General features: G+C 39.6%; 1 protein-coding gene across 3 annotated transcripts in view; it reads right to left on the bottom strand.

Annotated features, from left to right (window-relative positions):
- The window catches only part of esyt2a (extended synaptotagmin-like protein 2a), a 53,895-nt gene that overhangs the window by 14,048 nt on the left and 12,242 nt on the right, over window positions 1-27,605 (bottom strand). For all 3 annotated transcript variants that reach the window (XM_086271157.1, XM_086271158.1, XM_086271160.1), the window contains exons 3-11: window positions 21,332-21,373; window positions 19,175-19,309; window positions 18,671-18,747; window positions 18,043-18,115; window positions 15,532-15,621; window positions 5,740-5,795; window positions 1,429-1,549; window positions 1,112-1,288; window positions 293-375 (exon numbers count right to left, since the gene is read on the bottom strand). In XM_086271157.1, the coding sequence (XP_086127283.1) occupies window positions 293-375; window positions 1,112-1,288; window positions 1,429-1,549; window positions 5,740-5,795; window positions 15,532-15,621; window positions 18,043-18,115; window positions 18,671-18,747; window positions 19,175-19,309; window positions 21,332-21,373 (854 nt within the window). The remainder of the gene's footprint in view (window positions 1-292; window positions 376-1,111; window positions 1,289-1,428; window positions 1,550-5,739; window positions 5,796-15,531; window positions 15,622-18,042; window positions 18,116-18,670; window positions 18,748-19,174; window positions 19,310-21,331; window positions 21,374-27,605) is intronic.

The raw sequence follows: 27,605 nt of genomic DNA, 5'->3' as shown, positions 1-27,605 counted from the left end.
CAGTAAATAAAGCTGAAAATATCTAAACATTATGCTTTCTCCAAGCCAAGGTGGCATCCTCAAAAATAACAAATATACTTAAAAAAAGAAGTTAGAAAAACAGAAAAAGCACCACACTTTTATTTATTTATTTTTAGCCACTAAAGAAGAATTTGTTTTTGCATTTGACTTGATAGATGAATAATTATTTAACCATCACATAATTAGAAAAGTAAAACGCTAAATTGACAGCTGTCGTTTCAAAACAGTCTTCTGTGACTCAGCTAAAATCCAGCCTAAGAAGCAGCGTTACCTTCCCAGAAAGTCGTCCTGATCAGGGTCTTCATCGAACAGTTCAATCTCCATACTGCTCCCCGAGTGATCATACACCAAGGCCTGAAAATAAACTGCATTACTACATACTGCACACACAGTACACACACAAACAAACGAGAAGGCGCGGCTGCAGACTGCATGGAAACACATTGACTTTGTACTGAGCAGGTCCACTGCTGGTGCCAGATCAAAACAAGACAACAGATTACATCCAATTAGATGAAGTTACTAATTTCTTACTGTCAGGAGAAACATTTATTCATCATTATTGCTCATTCACCTCTTCCACAAAGACAAAGGGAAGGGAACAGATAAATAAAATATGTTTCGGTGGCTCACAAATCAAACCAGATGAACATGATAAATATTTAAATCACATCCTAAAAAACCAAACTCATGGACAGATTTATCTTTGGTCTCTTTTTTGATCAAAATATTAAAGCGCAGAACAAAAAAAACCCAACCCATCATTTAGTCTTGATTTTTAGTTTCTTTAAAATCTAAAAATTAAATATTAAATCTTGTCACTACATGTTATGTGTTTGTGTATTTTAATGGTGCAGTTGGGGCAGCATAACATGTAAAATCCAGCGGAAACAGCTTTCTTAGCCGAAAATGTGCACCCATTATATTACCTTTATTAATTAAAAACTCAACGGAATCAGGAGATTGAAAAAACCTCCATATTAAATACTGTTATATGTTACAACAACCCTACAAAACAAAAAAGATATCGGACAATATTACACTCTAATCTTGTCACCAGTGACTCCGTGCAGCGTCTTCTGAAGCTTACCTCATAAACTTCGTTCCACTTTGGGTTTACGGTGTCGCGGATGACTTTGCTCTGATAGAGATCCGTCCCAATCTTGATGACTCCGTACGGATCCGACTTCCCTTTGACCAGCCCTCCCAGGAACTTGTCCTTACGCAGCAGTTCCTGAGCCTCGATGAAGTGGATTCTCAGGATGCACTGAGGACACAGAAAGATTATTATCAGAGCTTCTGAGGGCATTGAGGAAATCATCTAAATTACAGATTTATTCACCCGTTTAATTTATTTATTTATATATTTTTTTAGCAGCTATAATTTACTTGGCTGCATTGTGTTACCTTGGGAATGGGAAAGCGCAGTCTAGCCATCTGGGCCTCTGACACTAGCGGGATGTTGATGCGGTTTGGCAGCACCAGGTAGCTGTAGATGATGTCCTGCAGTAGATTGTCACATAACCCACTGACAGAGTGATGGACGGGGAGAGAAGGAGAGAGGGAAGATGACGAACAAATGTAAGAAATCATTAAAACTGATGTTATATTGTGTTAAAATATCCAGCTGTGCAAAGCGAGGCCCTGGGCTCAGGCATGCTTCCCTCTGGTTCCAGAAATGCATTTAGTGGCTGAAAAACAGATCTTTACCCATCCAGAATGGAAACAGCCAACAAGTATACTGAGACAGCAGTAAATGCCAGCTGTTGTTTGTGTACAGATTCAGTACTGTGGTATGTCTAAGTATATGTGACAGAGTCAGGTGACCATACAGTTTGTCACATATCTGAGCCACACCCATAAGAAGCACACGGCACACTGATTATGAAGAACATAAATTCTGAAGTAATCCTCAGATGCAAAGATGACAAAAAAGCTAACAAATAAATAGAAGACAAACAACCATCTTTCCTGTGCAGAAGCAAGCAGACAGAAAGGCTCTGCCTTCTGAATGAGCTGCAACTGCTTGGCAGGAATTATTTGTTTGGTGGCAACTACCTCCAGGTAAAACTGTTCTAAGATAGGAGTAATCAAGACACCGTTTCTGGAGGAATCATGTTCTTATTGAATTTCTGAATAGTAAAAGTTCAATCACCTCCTCTGTATTAAGCCAAAATGATCTCTATTTGACAGCAAACTAAATACTGTGTATGGATCATCCTTTGATATTTGACCTCTTTCCTCTAGGTGGCAGCAGCATCCTGTGTAAGGAACAGCATCGGCTGCTTTCAGAAGGGATGACTTAATCCTCTGGAGCAGCTGATTCTGGGTCAGCTTTACTCTGGGATTTCACATCAGCGCAAACTTGATTTTAGTGTCGACGCGCTGATTCCTGAGCTGCTTGCTTAACTACATAACTGTCTCCAGATGAGATTAAGTGGTGCAATTCTGCTGCCAGGCCCATGCTTAAAGACTCAATGAAGTTTCAACACATCCCATCAACCCTATAAAAGGAGCTCGGTTTGGTAATAGACTGAACGTTGTGTGTGTTTGTGTGTGTGTGTGTGTGTGTATGTGTGGCATTAATGCTGCTATTCAAAAAGGAAGCAGCTAGGGGTGACCTCAGGTTTTCCTACTGTTTCGGGGCTAAATGCAAATACTCAGTGAGGAAATATGAGCGCCCTCACGCACAGGAAGAGGTGGGTGGGGCTATCGCAGGTCTGTAGCTCAATCACCACACACACACACACACGTGCACACACAAAAGTGCACAAACACACACACACTTTCTTTGAACTTGCTGAACAAGGATAGTTACATTTCACAGGGTGGAGTTATTTGGAAACCACAGTGTTTCTCTGCTGACAACAAATAGTAAACCACCAGCCAGCAGCAACATGCCAATGAAGGCGTAACAACACAGCTAGCAGTGTGCTAACAGCAGGCAGGGCAGGGAGCTGTGGCTCTAAAAAGGGTTTTAAATGAAGCGAAATTCAAGAACTTAAAAGTCAGTGGGGAAAAAAAAAAACCCACACTGGTGCAGACTGACATCCCAACAACAACTGGATGGACTTTTATAAAGACTGGGCTCTCTGAAGCACACTTTGATGCACTCTCACACTGTGTGACAAAAAAATTGCTGCACCACTATCAAATCATCAAGAGCATAAAGGCTCCTAACAGCCCTTTATATACACTTTACTGTACACTTATGTTTAATAGCACAGTGATGTTAAAAGGCAACACCATCGGACAAGAGCAAGAACCTGGAAGCCGAACTAAACAGAAGATGCTTTAAACGCCATCTAGCAAACACACCACAATGTTAGCGCGAGACAATTAGAGCTCGGGTCTTAGGATCTGGGCTTGACTCTGCTGTCTGTTTCTCTGCCAACACGACGTGGTTTTATATTTGTTGCCTTCACAAGTCAAAAAAGTCAAAATAACTCTTCATGCCGTTTTCGTAAAAGTGGTGTAAGCGCCACGAGAGCCTCGTGTAAGCCTGGTTAAATACTAACCTGAAGTGGTTAATAACCTGCATCACTGATCACTGTTATTAGTGTTAGACTGAGGTTAATGTAATAAGCTGTCAGCTCACATTTGTACAAACATGAAGCATGTTCATGTGCCTTTGCTTTCAGCTCTCTCCACTGCTGCAAAAGGTAAAAGCACAAACCGCAGGAAGCTCACAGGCTGTAAAATTCATTAACATAAACCTTGTTAACATTTAGGACGATTATTCTCTTGTAAAAAATACAAATTGGTAGTTAAAATAAGAAGAAGTTTTGACAATTACTTTCATCTAAGGTTACACACGTCTGTGAATTCAATTTCAGCTAAAGGCAAAACAAACCAGAAAAAGTCAATAATGACAAAGTTTGTTGTTACATTTTGACTTTAAGGGGGAAATAAAATAAAAATCCTCTAATGCATCAGAGACACTTTTCACATAAAGTTTCATCACGTATCATCGACTTTGGCAGACGAGTTAAAGCAACAACCTGAAGGTCTTCTCTGAAGTTAAGTTATTGTAGGCATAAAAGACAAGCATAAAATGAAGCACATGTAGTGATAAAGATTTCAGTGTCTTTTTCTGCTGAACATCTATTTCACTCAACTAAGGGAACAAATGACCACACAGCTGGATCTGGCAAACACATTTGCTCCCTTTAAAATGGAATAAAAGACCTAAAGCTTAGAAACCAAAGACTTCTCTGTGTCCCTAAAGATGCAAAAAAGAATTCCTGTCTGGAAAATCTTCCCACAAATCCAACCAACATCCCATCTCTGTCTGTGGCAGGTCTCCTTTCATAATAACACAGCTAAAAATATCAACACTTAGAGGAAAATGAATGGTTATAATCCATTCTGCGATCCTGCTTTTAACGTAATAGTTTGAGCATCAGAGCCCGAGAGCCTGCTCGGGCTGCGTGTCTCTTTAACGTGATTCCGAGTGATCAGCATGTTTGAGCTTCCAAAACTGTAACGTGGTGAAACTCATCGAAAGTGAGATATTTTCTGATTTAAAATTAAGTGATCCTAGTTCAGCCAGACTTTGATGTTGTGTCTGTTTTCAGCTCATACTTCCAGGCAGCTGGGAAAAGAGAAATCATGAATCTTGAATGAATACTAAATAAAAGATTATGTGTTACAAGACTTTTCATTTCCCATAAAAAAGCAGTTTGCTTTGAATTGCCCAAATTACACTTCTAATTTGTGCCTTTTCCCCCCACAGTTTTGCAAAATAAGAGTTTTCACAGCTATTTTAATAAACAATCCAACTCTAAAGGAACTAATAGCTGATTCAGGGTCTGATTTCTCCTGTTTTTGTGTTAAACACTAATATTTTGCAGTTGCTGCAGCTGGAAGCAAGCTGAAATCTTTGCGTCATGTCCAGGTCAATTAATATTTCCATGAGCTCAGCAGAATAAGGAAAATATTCTTGAACGGAAACCAAAAAGGAAAACAAGTCTTCTCACAAAACACAGCAGTGAAAAGCAACTGGGTTTTATTAAAGGTGGGTAAGCCATCTCTCTGCCTCTCACTACAGATTAGACGCTCTCGGCTCCCACAGCATCCAACTTTAACTCACAGACTCTTAAATCATCTCAAATAACGTGCCCAGCAATTCTCACAATATGTCATAATAATGCACATCTGGTTTTTATGTTAGACGAGGAATTAAAGTTTACACGGCATTAAAACAGGAATGAAACATTTATCATGCTCAACAACTTCCGCGGCAGCATGTGAGCTACACAAAACACTCTGGAATCATGGTGGGTGACAACGCCCCCACCAGGAAGAGAACGGTAGGTGCGTGTTTGCGTGCTTGTGCATGAGAGACAGAATAGTTCCAGTATAACACAGTTTAGGTGAAACAAATAGCCTCAAACATCCAGTGACACTATTACGATGCCTCAGTGGGACAGCAGTCATTGCTCTGTGATTCATCGCTGCGTGTGACAGTCATTGCTTTTGAAAAAATTCAATCAGAAGACCGAACTTCTCTATTTGACTTTAGCCATCTTGCTCTCCCATAACAAACCCTTCCCTGCAGTGTGGGGATGCCAGTCTCTCCAGTTTATTGGAACTGAACTTATAGAATGTCTCCTGCTTTCGTAATGCAAATAACTGTCAATCCAGCCTGTAACACTGCATGACACCCTCAAAAATCACACCGATTTTATTTATAAATAATTATCCGCAGGTACTTACTTGACACCAGGAATGTCCAACATATTTGTGAGCCCAGTCCAATTGATGTCCAGCAACTGAAAAACAGACAAATACTACAATTTAGACTTAGATTTATTAACAAGAAAATTAGAAGATGAGAAAACAAAGCAAAAGGCCATTTGGTGTTTTCAAAACCTCAATGCTTCCTGATGAAAATGTGACGACACAGAAAGATAGAACATGTTTAGACTGGGTTTTTGAAGGTTTCAGAGTTCGGCAAGTCTAAGAATTTTCAGGAAATATGATTAAAAATTCCCTCTGCACTCACGCTTTATAGTGCTTAAAAAAAGCTTTTTGTGCCATACTAAATGTGAACATTTTAATAAAAATTAAAAAATGTGAATGAGTCAATACCCAAATATAATCTCAGCAAAACCACAGATTTATTCTTTTTTCTCCAAATAATAAACCAGACAATTTTCAACTATATGACAGTTCTTAACGGTATACTTTTGTTTTTCATTTCATACAGATGTTGAAGCCAGATGTTGAAATCATGTGCTTCCACAGTGCAGTAGATAACTCTTGATAGGTTGCTAGTTTGACTGCAGCTGGAGAAACATATCCCCCTTAGGGGGGTCAGATCAGGACGGGCATCTGGTGTAAAACTGCCAAATCAAATGTGTGACAAGGGAGCAGCCCAAAGCAGCTCGATGTAGATGCTGAAACAATAAAGAGTCTCTCTGAGATCTTCTCCTCAAAGACGGGAACAGCCAAGGAGCCGAGCTCTAAATTCAGTCGATATAATCGATACGGATGCTTCCCGTGTGAACGCACACAGCACTGACTGCAGGCATTACTTTATGCTAACAAATAATTAGCTGCAAGACATTAAGTCTACATTATAAGAGCTAATAAAAGAGATCAATGTCATCATAACATTTGACAAACTCCTGACAAACAGCGAACTTCCTCTTACTCATTACCACAAAACAAACAGTCAAGCCGTTTTAATTCCCTGTGTTTCTGCTTTTTAGTTTTTCCAACAGTCAGGAAAGAACAATAAATAAATTGTGTAGTAAAATGTCACTTGCTGTAAATGTCCTTGGAACATGTTGCACTTTTTGAATGTGTATTACTGCTAATGTCACAGTTACCAGTCATTTCTATCTAGAAAATGATACGAACACAGGTAGCATCTGGACAACAGGAAGTTCAAGCAGTGTGTTTAAATTTAGACAAGATCATATATGTCAGCTGTTAGCCTAACATGGTGTTTGTATACTAGCGTGTGTATGCTAGCATGTGTGTGTGTGTTTTTCTATGATGGGGGATAAAAATGTATGAAAGCTTCAGATGAATCAGACTAACTGTACAGAACAGTAATCACATTATTTACACTATGAAACTTTCTCATCTTACTCAAGATAATCTGGTAAGTATGAGCCGGTCAGCTGCACAGAAACAACAGAGCCAATAATGCAAACAGAAACTTTATTGAAGGCACTGCTATTTAATGTGTTTTTATGACACAGCAGGTTGCCAGCATGCTCCCTTGATGCAAGCGGCAACATGTTCCCGTCGTACAGCAACTGATTCCACAAAAGAGTCGCAAAGGGCGTTAGCCAGGACTCTCATATTCAGAAAGAGAGCTCAACCTGGATTTCTAACCCAGTTATGAGGCTTTTGTACTGGAACTTTAATTGGGTTTCTTGAATAACCAGATAACAAGGAGAAGTAATTAACCACTTTGATTCTAACCCCACATTCCTGACACGCCCAAGTAAAGTAGTATGAAGCCAGTGGTAGTACTTGTGTGTGTGCACTCACTCGCCTGCTTATTCATGTAATGATCTAATCCTCAAATCATGCAGCAGGTCATACAAGTCAGCGTTAGTCAGAAAGATTGAAATAAATCTGTTGCTATGCTATGATGGTTGGTTTGAGTTGAGGGTGTCAAGATATAATTACTAATGAAAACCTCGATAAAAAGGAAAAGGTCCTCTCACTGCAACATCAGACGTCAAGATGGATGGAATAAAAGAGCAGAAGATACGTTAGAGTTTAACCCGTCATCCAAGAAAATCCATCTAAGGCTGCAGCGAGCGCAGGCTTACCACAACTGGACAGCCCAAGACTCGACAGGTAGAGGTGGAGCAGCTGTGATGGAAATACTTGATGACACACTTTGGTCTCTTTAATACCAGATAATGATTTGGATGTGATACCCTACAAAAAAATTTATGCCAACACTTTGAATCATTAAGGCCAAAATTGTTTGCTGTCTACCACCAGGAGGACTCTGATCCAACCATCATGAAAAAAAATACAAACAGTAAATGAATCCATGAATTTACAACTGCTGTGCTTTAAAATGTATCTGTGTAACGCTTTCAATTAAAATGGAATAAACAGATAAAATGACATAAAGGAGACCTGAACAGGTGGATCATGAGTTTCTTCTTAAAGGTATCAACAGTGTCTGAACAAGTCCGACAGATGCAAGTTCAACAACTCGGACCCACAACCTCCAAAGCAAGCCTCTTTTAGTTCTTAGTCTGGACCTGGGTACCACAAACAAACATTGATCAGCTGACCTCAGAGACCTAGCAGTTACAAAATCCCATCGCACACGTGGAACTGAATCCAGGCACATCATTTGGAAACCACTGATCTAGAAACCTGATTTTTCAGAGTGTAACAAGGACCAGTCTCTGTCCTCAGTTTTTCGGGACGACAATCAGCTCACTGATAGTTAGTGTTCACTATCACACGACTGCACTGCATTGCACAGACTCTTATTAGGAAATCATTACATGCTACTTTTAACAAAAGCAATAATATTTTAGTGTCAGGGGAGAAGAGTGCGTCTGCAGGAGTGGGTCAGTATCTGTGAGATAAGGAAACTGTGAAGACGATTATAAAAGAGGATTCAAATGTGAAATGTTGGCTAACATCATTACATCAGAAGCAGACTGAGTAGCAATGAGGGAAAACTGACGTGAGAAACTGGCAAAGTTCTAGCACAGAGTAAGATATATGTACACATAACAGGAAATGAGTCATAATAAAAGCAACAAAACTACGCTTTACAAACGTAAAACTGATTTAAACAATAAATGGATAAAAATCAAATTATACACCTAATAAGACTTCAAAGGTGTGCGTCTTTTCTTCTTTTCAGAGTCATTACCATAAGAGACAAATGATTAACAGCAACGCATGTCTTTCTGTGGCCTAGTTAGCTCTATGTAGAACATGGTGGACCACAACAATGCTCTGCCAGGCTGGCACAGGAAGAGCATCGAAGCAGCTGGGGGATTTCAAAGAACACATTAGAAATGAATGAAATCACAAAAAAAGAGCAAAAGATTCAGAAGTGTTTTTTTATTTTATTTTGAAAAGCAAAGTATAAACACAGTCTGCAAACATGCAAAACTGCTCTCTGCACTGGCTGAGGAGGTTATTTCATTAGAATTCATTTTCACACCACAACTGATTTGAGTGTCATCCAACTGCTATTTGTGGGTTTCTATGCAGGCATCAGGCTGTAGGTTTCACTCTGAGTGAAACCTACAGCGTAGTGTAGGTGTAAGGTTACTCGTTTATCGTTTTTTTATGAATGCACAAAATCTGGACTGAATACTGAAATGCTTTCATTTGTTTCTGCGCATCTGCAGTTTAAAGGTGTTTCATGCTTGATGTGCTATCCGTGTGTTTAGCGTGTTTGCAGAAATTTATGTTGACTACAGTCGATTCCCATTGGCTTCTCCCTTCATCTCTCTCTCTCTCTCTTTTCTTTGCTATTTTGGCCTCGACACCCATCGAACAGGTTGTTTTGCATTAATATCATCAGTTGCCATAGACTCAATAAAAAGTATCTTCATTACATCGGCCTCCTTTCTGCTCCACTCCACATGAACAGTGGAAGTATTTTCAGTTTCTCTGAGTGAAACTGAAAATAGAGAAAAAGAAACTTGTGCTACCATAAATGTCAGCAATGCAGAGACTCACACCAACATAAAATAAATTTGAAAAAATTGTTTTTATTTATATAGCACCTTTCTAGACAGAGTCACAAAGTGATGAACATAAGATAAAAAAATAATAAAAGGTAAAACAGACAATACAAAACAGGCACAAATTTTATGAAAAACAGTTTTAAAAAGGTGAGTTTTGAGTTGTTTTTTTTAAAACAACTACTGAGTCCACAGTTCTTACGGTTCCACAGTCTCGGGGCCACAGTGGCAAAAGCTCTGTCACCCTTAGTTCTCATCTTAGTCTGTTTTATAGCAAGTAAGCCCTGATCAGATGACCTCAGGGACCTGCTGGGGACATCGGGCTGTATCAGATCAGAGATGTAGGCTGGTGCCAGTCCGTGCACAGCTCTGTAAGTCAAGACCAGGAACTTCAAATGGACTCCAAATTCAACAGGAAGCCAGTGTAGCTGAGATAGCAATGGTGTCACATGTGAACACTTAGAGGATTTTGTCAAAAGCCTAGCTGCAGCGTTTTGCACAACCCGCAGACGATCCAGAGAACCTTTGCTTAGACGCATAAACAAAGAGTTACAATAGTCCAAGCGTGAGGAAATAAATGCATGTACAGCAATCTCCAGTTCAGAGATAAAACAGGGCTTAGCTTAGCCACATTCCTTAAATGATAAAAACAAGACCGAACCAGAGAATTCACGTGCCCGTCCAATGTAAGAGTCGAGTCAAAAGTGACACCTAAATCCCTGATAGAGGATTTAACGGTGATGTAGATATGAGGAGAACCACTCTAAGGCAGTTCCAGATACACCAACCCAATGTTTAAGACTTTCAAGGAGGATGTGGTGGAAACAGTGTCAAAAGCCAATGTGAGGTCCACAGACAGAGAAAAAAAATTAGCACAAATAATTCAAGTGAATTCAAATTATATGTTTTCTTTATTGCATTTATCATGTTCCAATTGTTTTTTGTTCACTGCTATTCAGTAAATATAGTTGTTGAAAGCATTTCTGTGTTTACTTTTCATTTTAAACAAGTTAAATCTGATTACAGATGACCTAATCTCCACTCTGGGTACACCCTGCACAGGTCAGATTGGGCAGGTGGAACGAATTTATAGATGGATGATTACAGACAGACACAGCATTACAGAGACAGGAAATATTCCCCTCCTCTTCTTTAAAATGAGAAATACAGCTTATTGTTCTCACACTGGTTTCGGATCAGATACTTTATGTTGACAAACACCCAAAACCACGGTATCAGCTTCGGACTGAAAAAGTAAACGTTTCTTCAGGTTTCTTCAGTGAGGTGTTTGTGTGAAGTGTGAGAAAGAGCTGCCCTTACTTTCATCTGATCGTAAGATGGTGTCTTACTAACCACAACTTACTGTGTGGACACTGCTAAGCTGTTATTTCGGGTATAGAAAAAAAGAAGATGAAGAATACAGCGTCACTCAGTTTCAGGCGGCATCACTCACTACTAAGGTTGGGCGATTGGACGAATATATCCACCATTGATGACAGGCTGAGCCTTTTGACGATTGTTTTAAAGGGTGATTTATTTATTTATTTGCCAATGAGTAAGTTTGCTAATAATGCTGGTTGAAGCTAAGAGAGGCAATCAATGGAAAAAATTAATAGTGCTGTTTTAATGGCACCCACTTCCAGCTGCGAACCAATGCACCCTCCTCAGACTGCACCCAAATGCAGCAGCAATACATGCACTCAAACTCATAACAGAAAGAAAGAAAGGCAGTTCAGAAAAAAACAAAAACATTTTATTTAAATACAAAAACCACAATGGTGGGGAGGGAAACAAAGAGAAACTGGTTTCCTTTTTCCACTACAACCGTGTTTACAGCCTGTTCCAGTGTTTCTGTGTCTTACACACTCGACCAAACAACAAATACAAAATTAAACAAAAAGTAAGTTAAAAATCAAAATGTCTCTTCCAGTGAACATAAAAGATAAATCTCTGAGGTAATGCTGAGTCTTTTTTGCAATTTGGCGCATGTCAGTTAGATAAATAAAGAATCCAAAAGTAGCTATTTTAATACTGAAACAAACAAAAAAGAAGGTAAAATATTCCCTTCAAACAAAACGTTTAAATTCTAAACATGCAAGTCCGTCCGTGCATGATTGCATTGCTCCGCCCATCAAAAAGTCTGTGCCTGCGCTAAAATACCGCCCATCCTCGGTTATTGGACCATTTTTGAATTATTAAACGTCGCCCACTACCCACACTTTATAGCACATTTACATTCTCTTAGCAGAGAAACACATCAGCGATTTATCCTTGTGCTCAACAGAGCCCAGTACTGTAAATCTGATTCATTCAAAGTAAAAACATCTGCTGGCTGCTGTAGAAGCAAACCGTTCATAGCAGATAAATAGAAATACTGCCGGGTATCATGATTTATGACTTCACTAAAACCACCACAATCTTTTGTCCTGTTATGTCAGGACAGCCAAAGTCAGAGTGGCTGCTATTTAAAACTGCTGTGTCAAAGCGCTGCGTCACTCGAGGACCTGTTTGGATGGTTTGACCGATCTACATGTGTAAAACATGTAAAACCAGCCCTTAGAGTTACGCTGGACAGGTCTGATGTCACTTTGGACAGCATGTGGCTCAGGCAAAAACATCACTTAAATATAACTGTAGCCGTCAAACGCACTCCCACTCCTGTTCTCACCATATTCACATGTGACGGATGACCTTTTTTGGCTTGATTTACCGATGCTGACCGACGTCCATATAATATCCCACAATAGTACATTTTTACATTTTAAAGTTTACAACTTCTCTACACTTTCTTTGTCGTTTGGTTGGGTTTAGGCATTCAGTAATGTTGCTGTAGCTACTATGAAGTGCATGCTAAATGATATGTTACAGTTACTGTATTCGTTGTTACAGTTACTGAAATGTCTGCTGCACTTTTAAGCTGGCGAGCAGTTCCTGGAAGTTTTATATTTATGTTTCATTGCAATAAAAGAAAAAAAAAATTATACAAAGAAAACTGATCAATTCTGTTAATAACCTTCCCTTGGAAGCCAGTTTCAATCAAGTTATATTAAAATATGTTTTCTGTTATAAAACAATTACTTTATACAACTGCAGTCAACCTGCTCACAATGTCAGATGCTAAATCTGTGACAATACTAATAAAGTCTGCTTTATTATCTGAACATTGATGATGTTTTGGATGTTTCTATTATGCATATATATTGACCTGATAATACAACACTGGATAAAAGTGGTGCACCGACTAATGCACAAACCCTGCCCTGTGCAGCGTCGTGCGATGAATACAAACATTTAAACCGACACGAAGCCTCAAACTTGCCCCTGATGAAATCAAAGGCACGAGACACACCAGAATAAACCAAAACAAAGAGGTGGCTGGTGGTTGATACTAACTGACACCAATGCTCAGTTTCCTGATTAGCCGCATTGTCAGAACACAGCTGTCACGCCTGGAGCCAAGCAACCTGTCACAACGCAACTGTGGCACACAGGGAGGAACGGGAAGGAGAAACAACAACAGTGAAGAAATATCAGCAACGTCACGCTCGGTGTGACGAGTTGGTTTATTTGTGGCAGTACAGCAGCAGGTAACTGTCAGTGTGAGGGTTGTTATCGACCAGGTGTAATGATAACACCAATATACCATCTATAGCTGTGGAAGCAATGCTGCTAGTCTGAGTCTGGAAGCACAACTGACAGACATTTTTAACAAGCCAAGAAAGTTCTTTGCTGCTACTACTCAGCGGTTTAACTAACGATTCCAGGAAATACATATTAATTAAAGGTATTTATTGCAATTTTCTGATTCGCAACAAAGCAACAGAAATCTACCCTATGACACGAGGCACCGGCCAATCACGGGCCTTTATTAGATGTCTTTCAAATGTAGACAAATCTGTCAGAATCTGTGAAGATTTATTTATAAAATCTGCCATTAATATGAACTTACTTAATATTTTGCTATATCAAAAAACAGGATTATGGGAAAAAAAAAAAAAAAAAAACTCCCGGGCTGCCTCACTTTTAGTTCGGGTCAAAATTAACAATCAATCATTGTGTTACATGCGCAGATGCAAACCTGTGCTTCAGGTGAGCGGTGCCTGAGACAGAGAGAGAAGAGAAAACCTGCACAGTGGGCGGGATTTTCAGATTCTCTCATTATTTCTTTCATATTTTCATTGTTAATGATTATTACAGGTGGGAAATATTTCCTCCTAAATTTTAACTATTGGTGAAACTTGAAACCCACCACACGCTGGAGGAAACCATTTTTCTACTGTCGACATCTGCTAATCAAAGCAGCATGCATATAGCTAGCTTGTAGAAAAACAATAGTTCTTACACAGAACAGCTTATTTGAATAATCAGGTCACTATTTCTTGGAAAGAGACACAGCTGTTGAGGATTTGTTTGTTTTTTTTCCTCGTTAAATACAATTGTTGCACCAGATTAGTGAATGTCATCAAGCTCCATGATCATCAAAAGAGGGCAGGCGTCATCTCTGGAACTGGGCAATTTATAGCAAAATAATCAATGAGGATAAACGACACTACAGAGCAGAGGACAAATTTGGCGAGTGATCTGTTGCTTTGACTTACAAAACTGCACTGTGTAAATTCACACGTTACACATTACTACACTCATTACATCCGGAAGTACAATACAACTCAATCAGGAAGGATTTTTAAAACATCCTGAAAAGGAAAATGATTAAAATGCCTTAAGAGGTGAAAAGCTTCCTGACAGACAGGATCTGACCTTATATGCTTGAAGTGAACACTGCGTATCAGTGTTTGGCTCCTTGCCCTAGGACATCTCTGTAGTAAATTATTAGAAAAGCCAGTTTCTAAGTTGAAGTCCTACAAATACATTTTACAAGAGACAACGCTGATGTCACAATGTCATAATAAATGTGTCAGCAGTCGCTCCTTTTTTGTTAGATCCTTTGTGGTAAAAGATTAGAAGAGGGACCCTGTCAGGGCACTTCACACATATGCAGATGACATAAATGATCTGACAGACTTGAACAGTCTTATTCTAATTCTGCACAAAAACATCTATGAAAATCAAAAATTTGATTTCATTTTCTGGCCTCATCTGAAACTCTTTATTGTTTGATGTATGTTCCATGTCAGCAAAGATCTGCCTGAGCTCTCCACACCTTGTTTGACAGCAGAGAGAGATAAAATCACTTGTAACCGCCCTGACTTCTTCCTGGTTCACATCTGAACCACAAGCTTCAGCGTTTAGTTCAAAACTCCACAAAAGCCTCCTCCTACTAATTCCAGACTGAAGATGTATGTTTATTGAGACAGGGGCAATTTCACATTTCTATTTGAAGATTATGATAGCAAATATTTTTCCTCTGAGTGCCACCATCAAAGACTGAATCTAGAAGAGGGACCGTGTTGAAGCACAGGAAGGAAGGCAGCAGTCAAAGAGAAGGAATGCACTGATAAAGGAGGGCTTGAGTTAGGCTGCCTTCAAGAAGACTGAAGAGAAAAGCGCTGTGGTAGGTGGCAGAGTGCACAGTACCAGCAGGACCACCATCAGGCAAAGAAAACCAATAAGATCTCAGTGATAACAGCTGGTGCTGGTATGCTAGAACTCTGCAAGTTATTAGCTCAAAGTTTGCGTGTGCGTGTGTTTTCATGTAAAAAGCTTGATATTTCCCTTTTTTGCAATGCAGATCAAGGCGCAACGAAAACAAAGCATTTGGGGACTCGTTAATGTAAAAATCTGACCAGGAAACATAATGGAAACAACAAAACCTGAAAGCATTTTAGAGGCTGCCAAAAGTTAAAGTACTCACAGGTTTCTTGAGGAAAAAGACAGAAAGGGCTCCGATCAGAGGGATGTCCCCCAGCAGCGGCTCCATCACCACTCTCATCACTCCATGAAGCTGAACAGAGAAAAAGAAAGAAACATCACAAATGAGTCTTTTGTTTTTTAGCCTGTGATGACCCCCAGGTCTAGGTTACATCGATGAGCCCTAAAACATGATTCTGTTGATCTACAAAGTCCAGCTTAGGTGAATGGATGGGTGGGATAATAAGTCACAGGATTGTCAGTCAGGAGACGGTCTTTCTTCTCCTGTTTGTGTTTTGCATTCAATTTGACTTTTTTTCCCCCACTCACAGCCCACAATCCATCACAGGTTGCTGTAATGTTTAAAGTAGAGAGAAAGTGATGTTTTCTTGTTACCGTTTTGCTGCATTACGAGAAATAATGACCAAAATCCACCAGCAACAATGAATATTGTGTGAGGACCCATTAGTTTGAGTAGAATCGGATCAATACTGTGGTAAAAATGCACAGTGAACACAAATTGGGCAACGACCCATTAAGAGACAAATTTGATTAAATTCTGACAATTCTTGTTGAACGAGCAGCAATTATTTCAGACTGTGAGTCAAAAATCTGTAAAATACTGAGGAATAATGTCTCTATATAGTTTTTTTTTACCATATATACAGAGTCTATTCAGATTTCTGTTGTGTTCATCCGCGAGGCGTGGGTGGTGGTTGGGTATATGTAATGTTATCCACACAGAACAGTGGAACAGCAGCTCAAAATACACGGTTGGTGAAAGAGGGAAAAAGAACCAGCGAGTTTATTTCCCACTTCCTGCAAGAACACAAAATATAACTAGATCGGCTGTACTAACAGACTCACATATACTGTAATCATTAAGCCTACTGTAATCCTAATTTTGAGGCCCTGAGAATGAAGAAAGTCTGCAACACAAACTTCACAGTTAAGTGAATGTTTCTTTATTTTGGATGCAGGTTTCTCAGAGGCTGCAGTGACTCAAACCTCAGACATGCAGACTGGCCGTCTGTAGCACCAAATTTGGTTGTAGCTTGCTCTGAGTAATCAAATACCAGCATTTTGCACATCGAAACGGGCGTGCAGCGGAAAGACTGCAGATAGCCTCTTGTTTATACCACTTTCCGTCCTGCAGCTCATTTCTCCCTGAAGGAGGATGCTTTAGAAGTCATGTGCAGCTGATAATGCTCCATCAGAGGCCCGCTGGGACGAAGAAGATACCTTTTTAAATAAAAGATGTGACAGCAAAAAAGAAAAGAAAAAAATAAGTCGACAGCCAGCGAGTGGAGGAGAGTAAACCCGAATTGACTCATGAAGCATGATAAGCTCCCAGTTCACATCTTCTCCATTTAAACTACTTATATCTTCAGCAGCCTATGAAATGCTGACACACCGTCGGGGACTGAAGCTCTACAATCTGAGCCAAACACAAAAGGAAAACATCGACTGGGCTTCGTACACGTAGCCATTTCTCTCTGTAAATCTTTGGGTCTTCTCTCCCACTCTGATCTCTGGTCAGCAAATATGGTCTGATCCTGTGCCAACAGCTGAGTGGATAACGTCTCGTTATCAGTTCTGTGTAAACACATGATGCAATTAACTTTCTCCGCAGAGGTCAGTACTTAATGTAGAAGTCACCGCTGGGGTACAGTGTGTGTTTTTAAGTTTTTCATTCATTTGTTTTTTTTAGAAACTGTTACTACTTCTGCTACCACTAGGACTATTTCAAGGATCAAACTTGAATAACAACTTTATGTCCATTAAATCAGCCACTTTATTTATTAGGGAGAATTTCCAGACATTCATTTGTTCCTGGCACCTAAAATTTACTATGTAAAAAAAAAAAAAAAAATTTCTAAGGCTCTGAGACTCCAGAAATCCACAGTGAGAACCATTAACCACAAATGGACAAAACACAGAACAGTGGTGAACCTTCCCAGGAACGGCCATCCGCCCAGTTACTGGATGAGTCGTCATTGGACTCCAAGGGAACGGTGATGACTCATGCAGGAGGTCTTAATAAAATAAATAACATGACTGATTTCCTGTCTCAGTTTTTGCACTTTCAGTTTTCAGACTATTGAATTAATGGACTTGTAGTTTTGGGTACAGCAGTGTGGAGGTTAGCACTGTCACCTTACACCACGGAGTTTAAATCCACCAGCCTTTCTTTGTGGAATTTGCACGTTCTCCCCGTGTCCGCATGAGTTCGCTCCGGGTATTCTGGCATTCTTTTCACAGTCCAAAGACACGCATGTTAGGGTCACTGGTTATAGTAAACAGGCTGTAGGTGTGACTGTTTGTTGATCATCTACACTGGTTATCTATACTCCTACTGGGCCCTGAACTGGAAAAGCAGAAGATGGAGGGACTCGTTGTTTGGGGCGATCGTGGCTCAAGAGTTGGGAGTTCGCCTTGTAATCGGAAGGTTGCTGGTTCGAGCCCCGGCTTGGACAGTCTTGGCCGTTGTGTTGCATCTATCTTGGATTCGTACCTGTATACTTTTGATTCCAGCCCTGCAGTAGTACTTTTTGATGTCCACGTCAATTTCTGTATTCCCGACAAAACTGAAAGGAAGGGCGAGAAGAACGTAGAAGGGGATTCATGTGTGTATTCATATGAAGATAAAAATAAAAAACTCATCATGCATTTATTCAGATTTTAAAGGACAAGTTTACACACAAACCGATGAGAGTGCTGTACCTCCACCATCCAAATCTATTTGACTAATTTGACGGTGACTTAATCTACATTTGATGTGTCAGTGAGCATTTCTGCATGGGCTCAAAAAACGAGTGCGTGGAAATGTTCCAATCAGGTAATACAACTGACAATTATTACCAATTATGATCCTGAGAAAAAGGAAGCGCACAAAATGAGCACTTTAATAAACATTTACTGAAGTAACGAGTTTTCTCTGTGTGACAACAAACTAAACCACTTGAGTTTAAAAACTCATCAACTGATTCAGACCAAATTAAACAAACTATAGGTTTTAAACGACAGCCTGACGCTAAGATTTGTACATAAGAAGTCATAATTTGAAAGAAACAAGTGCAATTAAGATTACATCACTGGCAAAGTCAAGTAAATTCAACAATGAATGAATCTGAGCGGTCTACCTGATCTGCAGGTCCATGATAACCTGCCTCTTGTCCACATTTTCTGTGTAAACTTTCACTCCATTCACTCTCAGCGGCTGCAGAAAAAAAACAGAGGACATGACAAAACGGAAATCAGACCTGCAGTAAAAGCTTTATTTAATGTTTACTAGCTCTGCATAATTCTACGTGTGAGGTAAATCTGGGTGCGTGGCGAAGAAACTTTCCAGTTCTGATTAAATCAGTTCATGCGAGTCAACGAAGGAGTCACAAATAGAAACATGCGATAAAAGATCTGAACACGTACACTGTGACAGATGGTGCTGCCTAAAACGTCCATGACACTAATTCTCCAGGATTTCCCACAAAGCTAACATCTAAAAATAAAAGTGTTATTCTACAGGCAATAAAAGCCTATAAAACAAAGTGCTAGCTGGTGTATTAGTACGAATAACCCAGATTACAGAAGTGTCCTGCCATGGCCTTTTGGAGTGCATTCACAACACTGTGTTCTTATCTTGTCACCTTGTCGCCCATGTCAATCTTGGTGAAGCAGAAGGTGCTGAGATGAGGGTTGGCGCCCTTCACCGCCGGCTCGATGGTCTCTCTGAACAGCTTCTCCACAAACTGGCAGATAAACGGCCACATCTGCTTCACCGTCTGAGGAAGGGAAAAGAGAAAAATCATGTGGGAGAAAGAATTAGACAGATACAAGACATCCAAATCCCACAGCCCAAAATCCTTCAGCCCACAGCCTGAAGTCAGTCACTGAGCACTGATGCATGCAGCTGCTGGACAAGCCTCATGTTTTACAGCAGACCTGGTGAAAAACAATTACCTGGCATCTCTCTGCAAACGCTTGTGTGTTTGTTGCACTATACCAATTCAGTTCAAATGACAAACAATGCAGAGATCGGTGTACTTTAAACTGTCACTGTGTTTGTCATACTTTAGATTGTCTATACTTACTACTGCAATTGAGAAGCTGTTACCAAGACTCCTGTGTTTCTGTAACTACATGTGCAGCTATTTGCACCATTTGTGCCCAATCTGAAATCCCCCTGACGGGCAATAAAACGTATTGCTTCACATTACATCATATTACATCACACTGTATAATATTATACCCTCACAGCCATTGCAGGTAAACATCAATCAAAAATATGTCTTACAGCTGTATTTCTTATCATCAGTGTTGTGTTACCAACACCTTTGCCAAACGAGGTCATTTTTATAGTCCACGGGATAAAAGAAACCACCCTGCAATTACTCTCAGCTGCTCCTTCACCTGACCTTCAGTTGCTGCTGCTGACGCATTAAAATAATATCACCTCGCAAAAATTCCTTGTGCAATCACAGCGAGAGAAATAATGCACTCAAACTTTGCACGACACTTCTAATTATTACGAGCATTTTGAGTCCAAGTGTAACCGAGTCTCCTGTCACATAACAAAACACACTGAATATGTCAGCATTAATAAGCATACACACTAACGTTACGGATGCCTTAAGAAGTTACCAGATTGTTGCTTTAACATCCATTCACTAAGCCACACTCAGAAATTTCACTACCACAGAAATGAATGAGTCATATTATGAGTGCAAACTTCCCTGTAAAATCCTCTAAAAGTGTAAAAATGCTCTGTGCCCTCAGGTGAACACTATGAACTGCTATAAACCGTCCTTTGATTACAGTGACCAGGAGCATTAAAGGTTCACAGAGGTCTGATGTTATGGCAGGTGAAGTTCTGCTCATTATGACCTATTTGATCCAGATGAAGAAGCAATGAACTGAGCGATATCTGTTGGCAGCGGACGACATGACTTTTCAGGCTTCTGTACAGGAGCACGCTCCTCACTTCTGTGTTTGGGTGCGAAAAATGTAAAATCATCTAATCTGCCTGAGCTGAGCAACGCAGCTACATGTCAAAATCCTAATCTGAGGGAAATGAGGGAGTAATTATCCATCACATACATTCACTGGTGACCATCACATTTAATAAATGAAGTGACATTTACAGTACATTTACTAAATAAATGAAGGTCTTTGTAAGAAATTATTTTTTTATATCCTAATTTAACATTTATTGAAACATTTAGCAATACTTTAGAAGACATTTGAATCCAATAAAGAGTAAGCCACCAAAGCCCTGGCTGTCCCTCACTCCATCCTCCTATGAAAGGGCCCATCTGTGTGGTGATAATCAGAACTATTGATTGCCATGTTACAGGTAAGTTATGGCCATTTCTTTGCTTTAGAGGAGAATACCTCTGGTTTTTATTTGCCTTTCAAATGATTTTCTGTGTTCCCATAAACAGATGTTAAAAAGATATTTTCCTGCTCATCTTCATCCATTACCTTTTTACTGGAAGGACCTGTACACATTTACAGTAAGTGGTGCTCTTCTGATGTTAAGACTCACTCTCTCTCCCTCTCTAGTTCACTTTGCATCTCTCTCCTTCACGCTCTCCCCACCTCCGTGTCTCTCTCTGGGGAGGTGGAAGCACTGGGTCAGGGTCTCTCAGAGCTCCAGATTCAGATCCTATTTATAAACCCTGCCTGTCTGCCTCTGCTAGCTAGCAGACTACTGTTGAGGATGTAAGGCGGTGTGCGAGTAGGTGTCTAAGCACAAAAATTAATTTAAATATAATATAAAGAAAAAAAGAAAGAGGTGTATATACCTTATTCAGCCATTCCACTCTTTCCACATCTGGATAATGGACCTGGAATAGAAGATGGAAATGTATCAGTTAAAAACACGATTTACATTTATTTAAACAGCTCTAATGGAAAGGTCATGCTTTTCTTTAGGCGTGCCCTCATTTGTGTCTCCTCTCCGTTTCTTGACATTACTATAGAGGACGCATTGTTTCTATACTTCTGGTTCACAAACTACATCACAACTACTGTAATCTACTCTGCAAGGTAGAAAACAAAGCAATGAAACTGTAAAAAATAACCTGTAAAAAAATACATATTACATGCTGCTGGTCAAAGGTCAACGAGGAGATAAACAGTAAGGAGTTCAAAGGTCAGGCCACAAAAAAATTACAGGAAATGCTTCAGTCTGTTTAGTAACTATGAAGCATACTGTAGCACTCCTGTTTGTCAGCTTATGAAGTAGAGGTGGGGGGAAAAATCGATACTGTGTAGTATCGTGATATTTTGTTTGCTAATAATGTATCGATACAGGGACAGCAGAAATCGATATTTTGTTACAAAAAAGGTTTTTTCCTGACATTCCTTCACTGTCCAAATGTGTTTAACTTTTTTTTATGGCAGCAATAAACATGACAGTTTACTTATTTTCATTTAAGACATGTTTTATTTTAATTAAGTTTAAAACTTTTTTATTTAATGTAAAATTATATTTTGTTTTAATTTACTTTCAAATTCTTCAGTTGCTGAATGAGCTGCATAGTTTTCATAAATTGCATAGTTCAGAATAGCTATAATTGTACCAGATGGTTGCATTCAGTTAAGTTGGACTAGACTGTAATACAAACCGTTCAGTTTGTCAACAATAAAACTGACTGAAATGAGAGAAAGACTGAGTGCGAGACTTTGATATTAGATAAAATGAATATTGATAAAGTTTACCTTTATGTACAGAATCTGAATATCGCAAAATATTTTTAAAAATTGCAATAATATCGTATCGTGGGATGTATGGTGATTCCCACCTCTATTATGAAGTAAACCTTGCAAAAACAAATTAAACCATTTTAAATTAAACATAAAGCGCTTGCAGAAAATTGTAAGCTTAAACGATGCGCTGGTTCAATTTTAAAAGCTTAATGTTGCTGTTGAGCTGCACTGCATCACACCAAGGTGCAAAAACAAACAAGGAAAAAGGAAAGTGCAGGTCTGAGTTTACAACGAGGCTTCTTGCAGCATATCAGTGACAGCTCGTACCTTTGTTTTGGCATCGTGTTACCTCACATTCCTGTACTTTTCCCACTGATTCATGCCAGTTCTCTTGGCAGAGCAGCGAGCCACAGAGAAAACACCGTAATGAAGTGTTTGATGCTGCGTGTAAAGACTCACACACACCTCCACTTTTCACTCATCGGTGTTGATGTCAAAGAACTGTTCATGATAGAACTTCAGTTGAGTTGCTGAGGTGAAAACAAACCAATTGGCTACAGCAGACATTTCTCTGAAAACCATCAATGTGTACATCATTGTTTACAAGATGAAAAGCCATCAAAGTAATTAGAGTTCTTCCTCTGGGGAACATGAACATCTGCACTGAATCTCATCCTAATTCATCCCATCACAGCTGAGACGTTGGAGTAGCTACAATAACTAGGGATTCTTCCTAACAACTAACTTGCTAGTAAATACAATATTACATGGAGAGCAAGAAAACACTTTAAAACACAGACCGTGTCAGCACTTTCAGCCCTCTTTTCAAACGTCTACATGCCTGTGCAGAATGAGGTGACATGTTCCACAATATGAATCAGCCTACAAACAACTGTTCACCTTCCAGATCCAAGTGAAGCAGAACTGTGCTGCCGCCTTGAGATCTTCTAATACTCACATAGACAGAAAGACGTTGTGCGAGTTGCTGCAAAACATCTAAAAAACAAAAAACTATAGTGAACTGACACACCCCATCAACACAATATGAATAATAAGCTTAATGGATTAGCATTAGCAATTACCCCGCTAAATGCCAAACATCCAGCCTATGTCTATGTATGTATTAGGGCTGCCACGATTAGTCGACTAGTCACGATTACGTCGACTATCAAAATCGTCGATGACTGATTTAATAGTCGACGCCTCGTTTGAAGCTTTGTAAGATCCCAAAAGACGCAGGAATAAGTAGTAGAATTTAAGAGTGTAATAACGGACTGAAACAGAAGATGGCAGCACTGCATGTACAAGGATGCCAGCTGCCGTTAAACCCCGAAGAAGAAGAAGCTGTGTCCCAGAATTCATAGCGCAGCCCAGCTCAGTTTCCAACAATGGCGGCAGCTAGTTAGTTTTAATATTACTCTTATTATTCTTTCTGGGTCACAAAATAAACGTTTAACATATTTTCAGGCAAGAATGTAGCTGTGTAAACCTCAAATATCTGCTCAGTTTATCAAGACGCCACATATTTTCAAAAGCGCTCCGACGTTTTCGGAGACGTCTGTTACCCACTAGCTTGATAGCTAGCTGGGGGCAAGGCTCACTAGAGCCGTGAGAACACCGGACTCCCAGCAAATAGTTTTCAAACCCACCACCGTCTTTGGCTACTCAGGTTAAACATATATAACTCACTTAGATAACTTGTTGTTATTGTTTGGCTTTCTTTAGCATTTTATTTGTTCCTGAGTAAATCGGTTTGGCTGAGATTAAAGTTATAGTTTTTACACAGCTGAATAAACGTCAAGCAGACAGCTGATTATCAGAAGTGTGAGATGCTCGAGAATATACTCCAGTGTCCTGTTATATTTTAGATAGCAAGGAGTTTGTTAAACTTCACCGAAACAATCTGCAAATTTCATTAAAATTTAATAAACTATCATCTTGTCTTTATTTTTAGTTAGCACATACTTTTAAACACTTAAAGCTGTAAGCTAATGATAGTTATATAAGAGCAGCTGCATGCTGGTGCAATAAGCTGTACGTTTTACGTTCAATGGATGATGATCTGATTAGTCGACTAATCGCAAAATTAATCGGTGACTAATCGACTATCAAAATAATCGTTTGTGGCAGCCCTAGTATGTATCATATATAGTCTATTCACAGGCCTCTTCAGTAGCTGTGTTGGTGGCTACTGTTGGGCAGATGGGGAACTGTTGAGCCCTGTACTTCAAAAAGAAAAGCAAAAATGTCTTCAGCAGATGCCATTTGGGCTCACTGCTCACGGTGAGAGCTCAGCTCAAGTTACCACTGCTGCTGCCATTAGGTATGGGAAAAAGGGAAAATCCAGCTAGCTTCACTTCTTTTCTTAGACTTCAACTTATTTTAGACGCATGCACTCATCATTTTAGGCTTGAAATGATCCGACTTCAAGCTACAGACCCGACTTGACAGACCTGTACTGCCATCCAGCCAGTCATGCTGGCAGCCTGGCAAAGTGGCTGCTGTATGTTTTCACTAAGTGCAGTATCATTTTCTGACAAATGATGGATGTCTCATAGGAAAATATAACTCAGAGGCTAAGTGCTGCGACATGCCGAACACCAGGATGTCAGTGCAGCAGCATCAAAGGACTTCTGGAGGACAGGGAGTAGACTGTGGCAGACGTGTTACGTAATGGGCACGCTGAGAGGATTCGGGAGAAACACTCAGGCCCGAGGCAGATACACGAGTGGCAGGGGCCACAAACAAAGTCCATTTAAATACAGGCTGGTAAGGCTCAAAGCACAAGCATAAATAAAAGGTTTGTCTTTGCATGTGCTTCCTCATTCAGTGTTTTGCATTTAAGTGTATTTGAATGCTCAAAGATCAAAGTCCATTTCACTGAAAAATGAAATTGACCAAAGCTGATCCTACTCAGGAAGTCAAGGACCAAACATCACAGCTAAGAGAGGAGTTAAGACATAAAACATATATTTGCTTATGTTCTTATGATTCTCCAAAAGTTTCTAAGATATTTTTAATAAAACTGAAATTGTTATGTGTTCAAAGACAAATCTGTCTTTGAACTTAAAGTAGATCTTAAAGTAGATGTATTCACAACTGTTTCTCACACATGTAAAGTTGTACAAATTAAAGCATAGATGACCTGCGAACCATACGTACTTTGTGTTAAAAATGAACATCTAAATACATGAAAGCCTTCACAGAAATTTAAAGGGACAGCCGAGTGTCTTTATAAACATCTAAATGGGTACAGAGACATGACCGAATGCTGCATGTGTCGCATACAGAAGCATCACAGAGTCACAGAGTCTCACATGTGGCCCAACGTGGTCCAAGAAGCTATCCAAGTTATGCATGCTTTGCACACCATGACCATGCAGTCATGCATCCTACAACTGAAAAAGCTAATGATGGCATCACCATCCCACTGTGGATTGCATTTCCTATGACGACACCATTTTTCTGTTTGCATTTAATGAACCACGTGAACAAACTTCTGTTTTTATACTAAACCTGCTTGATGTCATGCTCACCATTTACTGCCAAGTGTATAGAATCCCATTTACACATGACAGAAGTGCAGCAGTATTGGCACTGATAAATCGGTTCTGAATTCCCTGATTAATTTCACGTGCCATAAAAAGATTAGGAAATAGTGAAAAGTCCATCTCAGTTTAGCCTCTGATGACGTCCTCAAATGTCTTTCTTTCTTCAATCAACAACGCAAACTACCAACTATGTTCAGTGTTCTTTTACATAACACAAAGATAAGAAGCAGATTTTCACCACTAAGAAGCTGAAACTATTTAAAAGATAAATTAGTGCTGTCAGCGTTAATCTCGTTATGTCAGCGCAGGCGTGCAGCTAGTATAGAAAATGGAAAGACAACAACAACAACAACAACAACATGTGACTAATGCAAATGACTGTTTCTCTGGTGGTTTTTTTTTTTATTAGTGTTGTTTGAATACTTTCCCCTGGAATGTCACATGGTTTCTAAGAACCGGGCCCCCTGTCTCAAATTACTAAAACACAAAAAGTCAATACTCCTGTGGGGTTTATGGATAGCGAAACATCAGCATCTTTGAAGATGCCATTATGAGCTAAGCAGGCAAAAGGCTGATAGAAAGAAAATACTGCTACTGCATCCCATTGTTAGTTAGGCCAAAGGGCTCCATCAGGGATTAAAGTGGAGCTTTACATGTAAGTGAAATACAAATCATTGTTTGTTTTTGGTGACAGTGTCTTTCTGCGAGTTATTCCAGGTTACACTTAAGGCAAAGCTGCTCCAAATATGGCCCTGACATGTCATTGCGCCATTCTTTCCTTAGTCCCAGCGCTAACCACATCTGTCACATAAACAGTCTGCAACTTGGCAGATGACAGAAAACCAAAACAACAGAGTTGGAACTAGACAAAAAAAGGAAAGTATGACTCATCTGGCCAATAAAAAGCCAACAGCTGAGGAAGCAGAGTTTACTTTTAGGGTAAATAACTGAAAGAAAAATCTAGATTTGGACATCTTGATAAGAGAGTGAGGAAAGTACAGCAAATTACTAATTTTCCCTCATTTATATGAATTACACAGGAAATTAGGTTAGGTACTAAAAAAACTGAGCATAAAACTATCACGAGAGAAGGAATGTGGGAAAGACTGTGTCTGAGGACTGAAACTAAAGGGCAATACAACCTTTTATTTGTAACAAGAAGAAACATTTAATTTATGTAAATGTTTTTTTATTCTGTATTCAATAATGCAGAGTTCTCTAGAGAGTAACAAAACAAGGAAACATATTTATTTCCTCAATAAACTGGGAACATTTTCCTCTTTTAGAGCAACAATGGCAGCACAAGGTCCAGGTAACGGAAGGAAAATGATCTTTCACGATTGTTCATTGAATGTTTCAAGTATAACGTCACCAGAAACTCCCAACGACTGACCTCAGCGTGCTCTTCCTGCAGATTTCTCTCTAAATCCCCTGAATCAGCAGCGTGCACTTCAAATATGCATGAAGGAGCTGATAATCTGCTCAGTCCTCTACTCAAAGTTAAACACAGTCAGCAACATTCCATAGAGTAAACTGGGACCAGGCCAATTAAAAAGTCCTTGACCAAAACATCCAGCTCCAGGTACTCAAAGTAGGTTTGGAGAAGTAAAGGCCTTTATTTTATTACTACTGGCAGTTGTTCAAATTTCCACAAGAATACAGGTGTAAAACTTTCTTGCTACAAAAATCTCCAATGGTGCACAAGTCCTCTGCCACCTGGGGCTTCCTCTGACCCCCATCAGCACCCGTAGACGTCCCACAGTGGAAGCAAGCTGCCAAGGAGTGATAATGTGAGATGGGCTTAATGGACAAGAAC

The sequence above is a fragment of the Aulonocara sp. 'chitande type north' Nkhata Bay genome, linkage group LG18, assembly GCF_057382095.1.
Source record: "Aulonocara sp. 'chitande type north' Nkhata Bay isolate Kocher_YH1m ecotype deep benthic linkage group LG18, A_spYH_male_GT1.1, whole genome shotgun sequence".
Classification (NCBI taxonomy): Eukaryota; Metazoa; Chordata; class Actinopteri; order Cichliformes; family Cichlidae; genus Aulonocara; species Aulonocara sp. 'chitande type north' Nkhata Bay.
The sequence above is the reverse complement of the archived record's forward strand: the minus strand, read 5'-3'. Positions and strand labels throughout refer to the sequence as shown.